At 43.7% G+C, this 13,856-nt stretch overlaps 1 protein-coding gene across 7 annotated transcripts in view; it reads left to right on the top strand.

Moving 5' to 3' along the window:
- ehbp1 (EH domain binding protein 1) overlaps window positions 1–13,856 on the top strand; it is a 159,311-nt gene that overhangs the window by 139,748 nt on the left and 5,707 nt on the right. For all 7 annotated transcript variants that reach the window (XM_042220905.1, XM_042220903.1, XM_042220902.1 and 4 more), the window contains 2 exons: window positions 9,287–9,386; window positions 10,293–10,366. In XM_042220905.1, coding sequence (XP_042076839.1) covers window positions 9,287–9,386; window positions 10,293–10,366 — 174 coding nt within the window. The remainder of the gene's footprint in view (window positions 1–9,286; window positions 9,387–10,292; window positions 10,367–13,856) is intronic.

Raw genomic sequence — 13,856 nt, 5'->3', positions numbered from 1 at the left:
TAAGATGAAGACAAAACACTCAGGGGAAAAAAAACAGGCTAATCTGTGTTTCTCTCCCCCAACCTCTTTCCTCTCTCACTGTGCTGTGGATACTCAAAAATACACCTCTGTGACGTTTAAACCGAAACCACAGTACAAGTGTTTTTATGCTTTAAGAAGCACTGGTCAAATCACGTAGGACTCGGTGGATATCAGCCATCAGGAGTAGACCACCAAGGCTCAGCTTGAATAAATGTACCTTGTTTAAATCTGTACCCCAATACCTCATTGCTGCCATGTAACGGTGGAGCTAAGGAGTAACGTGAACCAGATACAAATGAGTTTCAACAGATGGAGCTCAAGATGTTTTCCCAGTGATCATCACTTCTGGCATTGAGCTGCTTGATTGAAGAATCTCTCACACTTTGTGTTGTAGCACTGAAGCCTAATAGAAGCCGCCTCCCGAAGGTCCAAGCAAAGGCTCTCATTCTGAGAAAGAGAAAAAGACTCCAAACAGGACCCTAGCATGGGGTCTCTCCGCTCTTCTCTCCCCCTCATACTGACTCTTGTCCCAGGGCTAATAGGGAGGCGCCGCGCGCCTTTCCTGCTCCCTATCACCTACTCACCTTAATAATAAAAGAGAGCCCCCTGTGGAAAGTGGCTAGCAGGAGCTGGTGAAGATCACACTGGTAATAGGATGATGCCTTTTTGCCTTTTGTCATGAGATTATGAACAGGGATAGCCTCTCCTCTCTGCTCCTCCACTCTTCTTTACTCTTCCCACACACAGCTACAGACGTCCTGGAGGGCCCTGTCGAGTTGGAGTGGAGACAGGCGTAACTGAGGCTTTGTTGCTCTGCTTGTATGGTAAAAGGCCCGCTAATGAAATACCTTTTAGGGGGTATCGGCAGGTGAGCTCCCCAATCAGACATTTCAGCAAAAACACACACACAGGCGTACATACACTCACATATTCTCCGTCTCCTCTCATCTGCCCCCTCTTGCTATATTAATTACCTGAAGTGCTCCGGCCCTGAAAAAAGCTCTCGATTCTGCCGCGCCTCTCCCCTCTCTTCATCCAACGCGACAGCCACAACGGCCCGAGCTAGCCTAAAGTGGGGCAGGGGGGTGCAACAGAAAAGGAAGGGTGATAATAGTAGTAATGAACACGGGTGACAATAATGAGAAAGGTAATTGAGAAATGGCGTATGGCAGGCCCCCTGATTTTCCTTTTCCAGCCCCAAGCTAAGTGGGGACGAGTTGAAAATCATCTTATTTAGGGCTCAGTTAAATGGTTCGTGTAGCGCGTTGGAGAGTGTGGGGATTTCTGACGCTAAAGCTAAAGTGAGCTGACAAGCATAGAGTGGGTGATACAGCAGCCTAATGGGTTAGGGAGTGTTTAAAGCCGCTGTTGACTTTAGGCTGACTCTGTGTGGGTTTTTTTTTCCTTTCCCCCCTTTAATTTCTTATTGACATTGAATGGCATGGTCAAAACAGCCTGTGCTGCACTGTTAGGATTATTGTTAAACACCTCAGTGCTTCACTGCTGTTCCTTTCTCTTCCAGTCAGCTCGCTGTGGTTGTTTTCTCCATTTGTATGGATGTGAAAATTCACTCTGCAGGACTGCACATGCTCCAAATGCTCTGTTTGAGAATATCTGTGTTTGATTGTGGCTCAGTTTGTATGCACTCTGCTTCCATCTTATGTTTACTGTAAATCCCTATAACTTGTGTTTGCGTTCGTGGACTCACATTGCCCGCCTTTCTCCCTCTCTTGTGTGCATCTTTCTGTTTCCTCCTGGCCTTCTCACCCAGACTGTGATAGAGACCGGGCGGTCTGGGCTTTAACAGACAGAAGCTGCCTCCACCAGCCCATAGTCTGCCACTCTCTGATAATGTTTATTGATTTGTAGCAGAAACACAATTTGATGGAGATGGGGGAGGGAGGAGAGAGGAGGAGATGCTTCGGGGGTGAGTCGAGGCAGAGTGCATATTTGTGATTGTCACGGCATGGCTGGTTCTCCTAGAAAAAGACTCTGGGAATGGCACTTATTTTGGTCTGATCTGAGCACCTTTCAGCCCCTTTATGTGATCAAATAAAATATGTTTGATTTAAATATTTAAAATGAGACGCTAAAGAAAGTTGAAAGAGGAGAAATTACTTCTCTTGTCCAAATATACTCTTCAGCTGCTGTTCAGTGTGTGAAAATGAAACCTCCTAATATGAGCATTTCATCTCCTCACTCAGTCTATTATGTGAACTCTGTTTGCCAAAGCTCCCATCTGTCCTTAGCTTCTGAGGTAGAGGTGTTTGGAGGTTGCTCTACTGTTGGCTCTGAGGTCAAATGTGTTTACCCAGTGGTGTGTGTTTGTGTGTGTGTGCATGCGCACATACGTTTCTGTATATTTAGAAGAGTCCACAGAAAAGATTAAAGAGGTGAAGAGTGGCGGATGGAAAGGAAGAAACATGTTAGCAGGATAACATGTTAGGCTTTGACAGTCTGACTCTTCTCCTCCCGCAAACTAGGCTCATCATCAGGACTCCATATTAAAAATTAACCTAAAACAGCATGTGTTATATGAAAATGAATGAAATATATATGAATGAAAATAAAAAGCACGTTTCCACATATGAAACTTTATAAAAGAATTTTGCAGCTTTTGGATTCAGGAAACGTTGCAGAATAAATCCCGGGGTGGGGGTGTGTGTGTGTGTGATGCCACAGGCCTCTTTTACTCTTAAAATTATCAGTGAGTGCCTCCTACCTGACCCCCTCAAAAATCAGCTTTTTTTTTTTCTTTCAAATCTGTTGACATCATGAAAAACTTCACCATCATATGAAAACTGTCAAAGATACAGGGCCTCAAATACTTTGTCATGCCTCTTTTTTTTTTTTTTTCCCAGAGTGAACTCTCGAGTACACAATTCTGGGTAAAATTCTACCAAATAAATCTTTAGTAATCATGATTTAACTGAAATTGATTCAATATTTTGTTTTTTTTAAAAGCTGGCTCTTTTTTGCACTTCTTTAATGGGACCAGAAATCTACAACAAAGAGGTACAGCTGTGTTTTTATTGGATTTTTCCTCCTGCTCGGTTTACAGTTCGTAACACCGAGTCAGTTTCACCAGTCACATCCAAACAGGTGTTAAATAGGCAATAATTATTTTATCCAGCATAATTTCGTAACACTCATCCCCTCCTGATCTCCTTTTATTACTGATTATGCTAACAAAACAATCGTATGATGAAAATATTCATCATCATTCAGCAGGCCTGCTGTTGTTCTTCCAACATCAGCATTTTGAAAGATGGGCTTCCCCTGTCAGCATATTGCGTGAAATCAGAAACAAATAATTCTGCAGCCCTGCTTATGATTATGCATCAGATTTAATTAATCTCAGTGCCTCCAAAACTCTGCAGCACCCTACTCCTGCTTCTCCTCTCCCTCTCCCCTACCTTCACCTCTTTTGTAAGTTGTAAAGCAAGCAGTGGTTGACAAATGACACCAGTGGAAAAGGCACGCATTGTGCCTCAGTGTGAGAGGAGGGTTTTTTTTCCCCCTCCTCTTTCTTTTTTTTTTCCTGAATTTTTACTTTTCTCTATCCGGGGGGAGCAAGAGGAAAGAGGTGAGTGTGAATCGGTTAATGTGTTCCATTCAGCAGACCTTATACACAGGTTCAATAAAGCAGGAATCTGCTCTATGAGCTAGGACCCATTGTGCCATTGAGGACACCTAAAAGAGGCCTCGTACAAGACTCCCTTGGAAAAATAGCCCTCAGCACCACTCCAGAGGAGAGGAGAATAGAAAAGGAGAGAGCAGGAGGAATCACATGCAGTGGCTAGGCAGTTTGATTCTTACACATCTCACCAGTGTTGTAACATTTGGCGTGCATAGCTTTGAGTACATCTTTGACTTCAGTGTTCCTCTAATTTTCAGAAATGGAGAGAAAGACGAGCGTAAGCTTCAGATGTGACGCTTTTTATGGGTAAACCTGAATTTGAGAGCTCCCTAAACTCTCCTGCTTACAAGCTTCACTCTGTCCTTCCCTGTCTCCTTTCCTAACAAGACACTCCTCTCCTCACATTAATTAAATCAAGTCTTCAGTAGGCTACTTACACACAATTCCCCCCCTCCCTCCGGTCCTCGGCACAAACCTCTCTGATTAGGCCGGCCCCTGTCATGCATATTCACATCACTGCCGTGACAGCCTTTTAACGAGCTCTTACCTAATCACAGGAAACAATGTTCATCCTGTTCTTTTTATTCCTCCTTCTCTCATTTTCTTTCATGTGTCTTTGGCTTTCTTCTTCCCCCGATCCCCGCTGATATCAGACGGGCTTGACGCTCGGATGGAGAGAACGATGGGGGGAGATGCACAAGTGCAGCTCTGCCCTAAATAAACCGCAATTGAGAAAGTGACTTGAACACAGAAGAGAAGTTCAGCTCCATCTCCTCCCTTCCCCTCCTCTTCTTTCTCCTCCTCCTCCCTGCCTTTTTATATGTCCGATAGACAAATTGGATTAGCAGCTATTGGATTAAATGACAAAATGGTGGGATAAGGACTGAGATGAACATGCTGTGATCACAGCTTTTAATGTGTTTCTCTTTCTGTCGCATTCATTTTCCTCGGTTATCCAAGCTGCTTCCTTCAAGGCACAGAAGTTTCTCCAGGGAAGAACAAATGCAGGACACCCTGCTCATCCACTTACTGCAATTTATATGAATTTGAATGAACATCTCATGTGCAAATACTGCACATGTTGCTGTTTGAAGCCATTGATCACAATAATGAAACAGAAAATACACTTTTCTCTTTCACAATAATCAAAGAGAAAAAATTATTTTAAGTATTAGTTGCTGAGAGCAGTTAACATTAGCAGCCCTCTTTTCTTACAGATTAACTTCATAATTAAATTTGTAATTTGTTGCAAAGATTCTTTTATGTTGTGACTTCTGCTTTCTCCACAGCGGTGGCTAAACTAAACAACTGACATCGTTGCAATCTCAGGAAAATAAAGAGCAGCCCCATACATCTGCATACATTCCTATTTTCAGCATTTTCATTGCGACTAATCTGTTTTGGTCTTTTTGTCGCTCTGTAGTCCTAGGGTTAACATCGATCACTGGTTTGAGAGGGAGACGCAAATCCCCGAAGCATCCAAGTAGATCCGTCAAATAAGGGAGCAGCTAAAAGAAGCTAAACTACACACCGATAATTTAAAGCTAAAGTTATCAGTAATTGCAGGTTTAGTGCAGCTTCTGGTTTGATGTTTTAGTCACCAATTAAAAATACAGTGAAGCCAGTTAAAGTCAATTAACGTGTACTCACTAAGACTAATGCTAAAGCATGAATTTTGTACATTTAGCACATGGCAGCATGGCGCTCTTAATTCAAAGCAGCTCAGGCCAACAGCAGCAGCAGTTTGACCACCTCAGGGTGAGTTTCATTATTCCTATCAACACTGAATGGAACATTGGCCAAGATTGCTATCTTAATCTTATTTGGCTATAGAGGCTGCCTTTGTACCCCCTTTTTTTTTTTTTCCCATTTCTTTCTGCATTTCTCTCTCACCATCTCTCATATGGATGCTCCCAAACACACAGTGACCTATGCTAACCAGCCTTGTCTTCATGCCTCGAGGATAGCAGCCTCCCTCCACACACGGCAGTTGGTGTCATTGTATCCTGGTTGCGTTTCTGCGAGAGGCCGGGAGTGGAACAAGAGAAGAGGAAGACAGGCAATCAGATAGAGGGGTTGTTGGGATATGTCTATCAGTTGTATCTCAGCTCTGTGTGTGTGAGTTGATTGTATCTTGTGTGTTTCTCACCAGCACAGCTGCATTGATAGCTGAGGTAACACTAAGGATGATATTAATGGCGATAAACCTTGTGCATTTTCATCACTAACCCTTTGATGTCCCCATCACACACTGTACCAACGCCAAATTCATTGCTTCAGTCTCACTGGAGTTGGCCTGTTTCTGCTCTGCCCTGCTCTGTGTTGAGCACTAAGAAGTGGCGTGTAAGGCGAGCAGCAAGACCCAGAATGCACCCTGCCAAACTGCCAGATGCTTTGATCCAAGATGGCCCCCTGAGAGCCAGCATGGATCCACAGTGTCTCAGAGCCAAGGCTGGATTCGCAGACACAGTGTCAGTGGTGACTGCCAAGGATATTTACACCATTTGTTTTCATACACCACCACATTCAGCAGTCTGTTGTCACTATAAGCTTATGGCTTTCTATGGAGCAAAGATGTTTTTAGAATGTGCTGCACCAGTGGGAATCAAACCCCCAACCCGAGCCTTAATTATCATGAAACTGAAACGACCATCACTTTTACGTTTAAGATGACGGTATTGCGTACAGTTGTCTTGTTAATTCAGTCGTATCAAGTAGTCAAGCTAGTAGAAAACTATTTAAATAATCTGAATACTTTTCAATAATTCATTAAATGCAATTGGCCTGTAAAATTACAATGTAGTTATATAACTTTTTATTTTTTAAAGGCTCTTCCCCCAACAACTCAAAAACTATAATTAAAGGTATAGTAAAACATAATTTCCCCATGCTTAATTGATTAAAAAGGGGTTTAGCGCCCACCTATAACAATAAATCTGCGCCCAGTCTGTCTCTTTAAGAGTCAGGTAGGATCTAGAGGTCGGAGGTGGATGCTGAGCAGCTGTCGAGTCTCCTGCCTCCATCCCTCCATCCCCTGACTCACCTGCTCGCCTTTATTTCCTCCTCCACTCCCTCCCTCGTTCCAGTCATCCCATTTTGCTTTCACATTCAATATCCCCCCCCCCCTCCTCCTCATCTTTCCCTTTTCTCCTTCCTTCTACCCTTTTCTCCTCCCTCTTCTACCACCTTTTCCTCTGACCTCCCTGCCTTCCTCTCCCCTCGCCTCCCCTCCCTCCTTTCATAAAATGTGGCTGTTGGTTGGCTGGTAGCAGCTGGCTGGCTAGCGGTGGGGGATATAGCTTTATAATCCCCTCTCGTCTTCCAGCCCGCCTCGCCACAATGTCACAGGAGCTTAATATTTGCCATTATTATTTGCTTGTTTTATTTGACTTCGAGGCAGCACAATGACCTGTCAGCGCCGGCTTTATCCCCCCTCCGAGTGTCGTCCATTTCAAAGTTGACTACAGTAATCCACGAGCCCGTGATTCCGCTAAATCCTGAAGCTTTCTTTCATTCGCTTGGTTTTTTTGGGGGGGGGTTTTGCTTGCTTTCTTTCATTTTCCCTTCCCGCTCCCTCCTCCTAAATGAAATTACATACATCTGCTGGCTCAGAGTATCACAAATGTCCACACATTCACCGGTGTCCACACACATCCACGCGTTTGCCTTTTGTCATCAGTGACGCAGTGGCCCGATGCTCCCACTGCTGCAATGAACACTGGTGTGCGTGTGCGTGTGTGTGCGTGTGTGTGTGTGTGTGTGTGTGTTTGATGGAAAAATTTATTTCTTTCTTATTTTCTTGTCTCCTAAGAAGCAAAGTTATTTATTTACAGCTTCTCATCAAATAAATGATACAGTGGTTACAGCTACAATACTCAGACAATAAATGTTGGAAATCTTCTTAAAACCGTTGCTGCATTTACCACAGTGAATGGAAGGATTCATATCGCCGCTGCAGAGTTAAATGGGACCTTATGGATTATCGCCGCTGACACTTTTCAGCTGACCTCGAGATTCGATAAAGAATAAATAGCATTTTAATTTATAACACGTGAGAGATTATTAAAACAAACCAAGCAGAAAGAGATGCTTAGTAGTATTATTTTATGGGAATCTAATTTTATTGATTATCCATTCCTTAAAAAAAAGTAGTCATAACATTTAAAGATTTACCTTTAAAGTAAGTCTTTTTTACTCACAAATAAATTGTGAATTTGTAGAATTATAGTAAATAATTATTTTACTGGTAGCATTTTGCATCTTTATTATGTGTTTATTAATCATCACTGCTGAGACTGTTATTTTTGTTCCTGCTCAGTGAGGCCATCCTGATTCCCAGGGTGTCAAATACTGCAGTTTAATCAAAGCCTCTGGATCCTGAGAGACACGCCTGAGGTGTCTTTTCACTTTGGTTTGGTGTAAAACCTTACAGTGTAATCATTACAGGATGAAAATTGGAGCAAAAACCTGGGATTAAACAGACCTACATGAATTTACAGCATAAATACACCTGCTCATTATCTTTGCCACACCTGGTCCGAAATAGCCCCACTTAGTTACCTGAAGATGCACTAAACAGTATCTAGAAAGTTTTATAAATAGGTTCCAAATTTACAGTAACCATCCAGCTAATGTTCAGACTATTATCCTGTTTCCAAATTTAATTCATTCCAGAAATATTAAATAACTTTTCGTGCATGTTTATGGGCCGTACCTGAAAATCCTGTTGATCAACCCTTCCTCTGTAAGCATTTAACACCTGAGAGCTTCAATGAGCATCTAGTTATCATTTGTCAGTTTCTGGTTTGAGCGTCATCACAAGTTCCAGTATGTTTAAAACCTTACGATTATGTGGTTTTAGTACACGGAGGCCAGCAGATGCACAGTGGGAGTCAAACTCCACACCCAGGCAGCTGGTCTTTATTCCAGGTCAAACACGATGGAGGCTGTCACTGTTACCTGGCTAACATTTGAAGCTTTCGATTCGACGTGCTTTGTCTGTATCAGTTGTGCGCATCCCATTGTACCTTGTAAGTAAGTTACAGCATAGAGCTTTAGCCCCAGGCGTGGGCAAAGCTTACATTAGCCATGCATCTGAGCCTCACTAGCTCTCTGTGTGTGTTGAGCAGGTATTACACTAAGCAGTAGAGAGTCCCAGAGACTTTTTTTTTTTTTTTGAAGGCCTGCTGAGTGATTGGTGGGATATGTATTGCCCTACAGTGAGAGGCTTCACTCTGTAAAGGCGCTCGACGGTAATCGCAGAGTTAATCCCGCCCCGGTTGAAGCCGTATTGACGTTGTGATGGCATGGTGTGAAGTAGGTGAATGTTTACACAGGGAACATAAGCGAGGAGAGTATTTACACCCACACATGAATATCTGGTGGACACACTGACTCTGTGGGGGCAGCAGCTCCGTCGTTTATCTGCCTCATCGCTTTTCATGTGCATATGCTGGTGTACACGGCGTGCTGTAATTTTTATGTCAGGTTCAATCCACTGTAAAAAAACAACAACAAACAAACAAAAAAACAAAAGCAAAAGAGCAACGTGTTATTCTTGAAACATTTCCTGTAACGTGTGTATCTGCTGGTTTATTTATTGGTGTGTTTCTGTGCTCTTTCTAGGCAACAACAAGGAGGAGGAGGAGGCCATGATGCAGGAGTGGTTCATGCTGGTCAACAAGAAGAACGCCCTCATCAGGAGACAGAACCAGCTCTCTCTGCTGTACGTACTGTTCTTCCTCTCTGTCGCCTCATCTTTGCTTCCATTTTAATTTCTCACATGTCAAATTAAAGCAGCTGAGAAGCGTTTTAAACCTGCTCCTCGAGCTTTAGATCAAGCTCGTCTAAGCTGCACGGGGCAGGAGTGTCCTCTCCACTCCATTCACCCCATCTCTGTCTATCCACTCATTGATTTACATGCAGAAAGGGATATAAAATCAATAGAAATGTGGCGATCGCTACTCTATCTGCAGTCTCTTTGTATGTGGTCAGCTGCGACAGGTGGAGACACGCGCTGCCTTTTTTTCCTCATTTGTGGCTGTAGGGATTTCAAAGTGTGCAAGTGGAGGAGAGCCTGAAGTATTCATAATCACATTATATCGTGGGAAAGGAGAGGCTTTTAAAGTGGCCAATTGACAGAAGGGCTGATTATTAGCCCTTTCTGTTCTCTCTTTGTGGAGGCAAAGAGAAAACGGCGCCTGTGAAGGACAAATTCTATTAGGGGCCGAATTAGCTCATTTTTTAATATGGCTGAAAGAGGAAAGAATTCAATTTGTGCTGCGGGTGGCAGATAGATCCACACAGGGCCACGCTTGCATATACACATCTACTCCCTCATCTTCTGTTTTTAATGCATTTTCACCCCCACCCCCCAAACTCCGCTCCTTATTTCCCTTTTTCTATCCTTACACATACACACACAGACACACACCTTAACCCAGGGCTGTGCACTATGAGTATCAGTTATGTGCAGTAGATTAATGCGAAGCCAGAGAAGGTTCGGGCGAGTGGCCGAATCGATGTTTATTGCAGGTTTCTTTAAGTACTTAATGATTTAGTCATTAACATATTGATGAACTTTGTGTGTGTGTGTGTGTTTCCCGTCTCCCCTCTTTCTAACTTGCCACAGGGAGAAAGAGCACGATCTGGAGAGGCGTTTCGAACTGCTGAACAGAGAGCTGAGAGCCATGCTGGCCATCGAGGGTAAGACACACACACACGCAGAGGGAGGCTGCACACGCGTACATTAAACTCTTAATTTTGTAACTTTAGATGCATTTTAAACAGCAGTTTTCACAGCTGAGGAGATTATGTAACAAGTAAAGTAAAACAACCAGGAGCTCATTTTACTCTCTCTTTCCTAAATCTTCCTGAAATTTACCAGAACATCTGCATAGTTTAATTACTTCCCAAATGAGTCCTGCAGGAGACCGGCAGCAATAGTTGAAGTTCATTTTCCATTTCGTAGTGAGGAGGGTAAAATCGACTGTCGAGGTCGCTTGAGTTCGAGTAAAGTGGTTGGTGTCTCTTCTTCTGAGTCCTTTCTACGTGGCGTCCGCCTGTTAGCGGGGGCCAGCCTTCATCGGGAGCCTGAAGCAGGGTGATTTGAATTCTGCTTCGGCTTGATGAGGATTAAGATGCGAGCTTGCGAGGGATTTCACTCCCAGATACTTGATCAATGCTATCTGTTTCTCACCCAGACCCGACTAGCCGATGCCTGATGTGGAATCTGACCACAGCTGCATTCAGTGTTTGCAATGTTAAAAAAAGAAAAGAAAGAAATGCAGTTATATTGTTGAAAGCTTGTTAACTACACCGCAGCCAGAAAAGCAGCCATTGTGTCGTATCAAAGTTGTCAGAGGGCCATGGAAGTTTAATCCCCTTCGACTGCGTCCTCTTTGGCAAAATGAACCTTTCGCCAATCAATGCTAATTGATTTTGCCATTCGACATTGACCAGCACCACCCCCTTCTCACAAACCACCCCCTTTCTCCTCGCGGCCTTCGGACACCCATTGTAATTTCACCGGGCACCTGATAAGCTACCTGGTCCATAATAAATCAATTCTAATTAGCAAAAGAGGAGATGGTGGGGGGGGGGCAGACACGCGTATCCAAAGCGGCGCTGCAGCCGGCACCACGCTGCCTGCGTTCAGCTTGATTTCCTCCCTCTTCTCCGGCCGCTTTATTTATTTTTATTTATCGAGCTCCTGCTGGAGTCGAATGGGAGGATTTCGCTTTTTCTGCTTCACATAACGGAGTGTGTGTTTGTATCAGCGAGCCTGCTTTAAGCACGCGTGTGTGTGCATTGTTTTGAGCCGTGTTTTTGTCTTTGTCTCGTGTGTGTGTTGTGGATTCATATGGCTTGCGCGCATGTGGATGTGAGAGCAGAGATAGTGTGTGACTCGAGGTGGTGTGTGTCGTGTCACCGCCGTCCTCTCTGCCTTCATGTGGACTTGTTGGATTTGCAGCTGACTAACTTATCAGCGGCCTTATTTTCCTCCCTCAGGGAGGCACTTAACATTCAGAGGCTCTGCCTTTCTCTCGCAGCCACAGATAGTTGTCAGCTGCTGGGAAGAAAGGTGTGTGTGTGTGTTGGTCTCCATTTGCCTGCGTCTGTGAGTTTACATCTCACAGGTGTGTTTCCACCTTTGTGTGTGTGTGTGTGTGTGTGTGTGTGTGTGTGTGTGTGTGTGTGTGTGTGTGTGTGTGTGTGTGTGTGTGTGTGTGTGTGTGTGTGTGTGTGTGTGTGTGTGTGTCTCCCCAGCTCTTATTTGGTGCTTGGGCAGGTCCATTGAGCGATGGTTGGGCGTGCGAATAATTGCTGATTTGGTTGGCCAGTCGATGACACAGAGAGAGAGAAGAAACACACCTGCCCTCACACACACACGCCCTGCTGAGAAAAATATATACCTGCACTGAATCAAACGCACCTCTCCCTCTCAGCTGACGCACATGCTGAATCACACACACACACATTGTCTTGTCAGTGTGAAGACCTGAAGTTTCTGTCTTCGTCTTTTTGTGTGAAAAGATGTTAAATATCTGCTGATTTACCGTCCAGCTGCAGCAGATGTGGGTAATATTTGTAAGCAGTTATAGAGAAAGGAAAATCCTGTGAGTAGTCTCTGCAGTGATGTAGACATTTAAGGGTTTGATGAAAGTTAAAGGCAGGAGATTATAAGTTAAGCCGCTCGGCCTCCTCTCTGTTCTGAGGCAAAGGTTTGACTCGTGATGTTTTATTCCACGTTTGTGAGGCTGACGTAAGCTTACTGGGACAGTCGGGTACAAGAGGACGAGGAGGAGGGGAGGAAGAAAAGAAAGAGGGGAAGCTTTGAGGGGGAGAAGACGATTCATCTGAAATCAACTTTGAAGCCGATATTCTGCAAAAGGACAAATTCTTCTCAACTTTTCTCAGATTTTTGTTTGTTTGAGTTAGAAGATCTTAACGGAGCAGTGATTCCTGATGTAGTGAAAAGGCACAATGTAGAAACATTAAAGTCACACAAGGGGGAGAGAGAGAGGGGAGGAAGGGAGGGGCTAGTTTGCAGGGCTACAGCTGCAGGATTCACTACAGTGCCAGGTATTTTTCCTGCACTTTGGATCTCAGCACATATTAACTGATAAATACAGAACAACTAATGGTCTAGTGCGACCCTAAGCAATGCTTTGTCTAACTGAATAAAGAAAGAACTGTATATTTAGATGATTTCATATCAGCACACAGCAGTGCAGCATTTTACACATTAGTGCATCACAAACCTTTAAAAAACAATAGATCAGCACAATAATCGCAACAAATGTAAAATTTAAGATGTTAGAGTGAATTAACAAGGTCGTCACTGTACGTCTGTTGTTTTTGTTTAAATTGAATGTGTCATCTGTACATGAGGAATATTCAGAATACATTTTTACAAAAGCACTCAAACATAATTTGGTAACTGATGCTGACTCATCTTTGGACATCAAGTGTCTGCCTCGAGGTTTCTGCAGCATTAAATCTACTCTAGGTCTGTTAACCATGATTCACTGCGTAAAATCACAACGCAGCGATCACAAGTGGAAAATTATAATCAAACCAAAGCCAGTATTCTTAACAAAACACTCCTATAGGTAATAAATAAGTCCATTTCCCTGCCACAGCACTGGGCCAATCCCTGTAGTAAAATATGAAAAGTTGTAAGGAACGATTTTCATGATTAAAAATATCCCAACAACACCTATGAATGACCCCAGTCTGACACGTGAAGGTTAACAGCACAGAGGTCTTGACTTGAGGTGGGCCTTTGCATCATTAAAGCATCCAAACATCAGTCGGTGTAAGATAAAAATGCTCCGTAACTGAAGTTTAAAGCAGCTTGACATTAAAACGGTGTTCAAGGTTTGATTAAATGTGCAGAATAAAACGGTCAGGATCAGGGCCGAGGCTTCCAGGCCCCTGTTGATGTCGTTTATGAGCATGCTCAGTGATAACCACCTCCTTGTATCGTCTTGGTGTGATGCCAGGCGGGGAAATGCCATCTGTATGCCATGCTCTCATCTCCCTGCCACAAAAATTGATCCACTATGCCCTCTTTATCTGCTTACCGATTCACACCTATGTACGCACACACGGAGCGGCGTCTTGGCTTCCTTCGAGGGCCCGTGTGTGTGTGTGTGTGTGTGTGTGTGTGTGTGTGTGTGTGTGTGTGTGT

This window comes from Haplochromis burtoni, unplaced genomic scaffold, assembly GCF_018398535.1.
Source record: "Haplochromis burtoni strain Fernald_Lab_line unplaced genomic scaffold, NCSU_Asbu1 Contig_57, whole genome shotgun sequence".
Lineage (NCBI taxonomy): Eukaryota > Metazoa > Chordata > Actinopteri > Cichliformes > Cichlidae > Haplochromis > Haplochromis burtoni.
The sequence above is the reverse complement of the archived record's forward strand: the minus strand, read 5'-3'. Positions and strand labels throughout refer to the sequence as shown.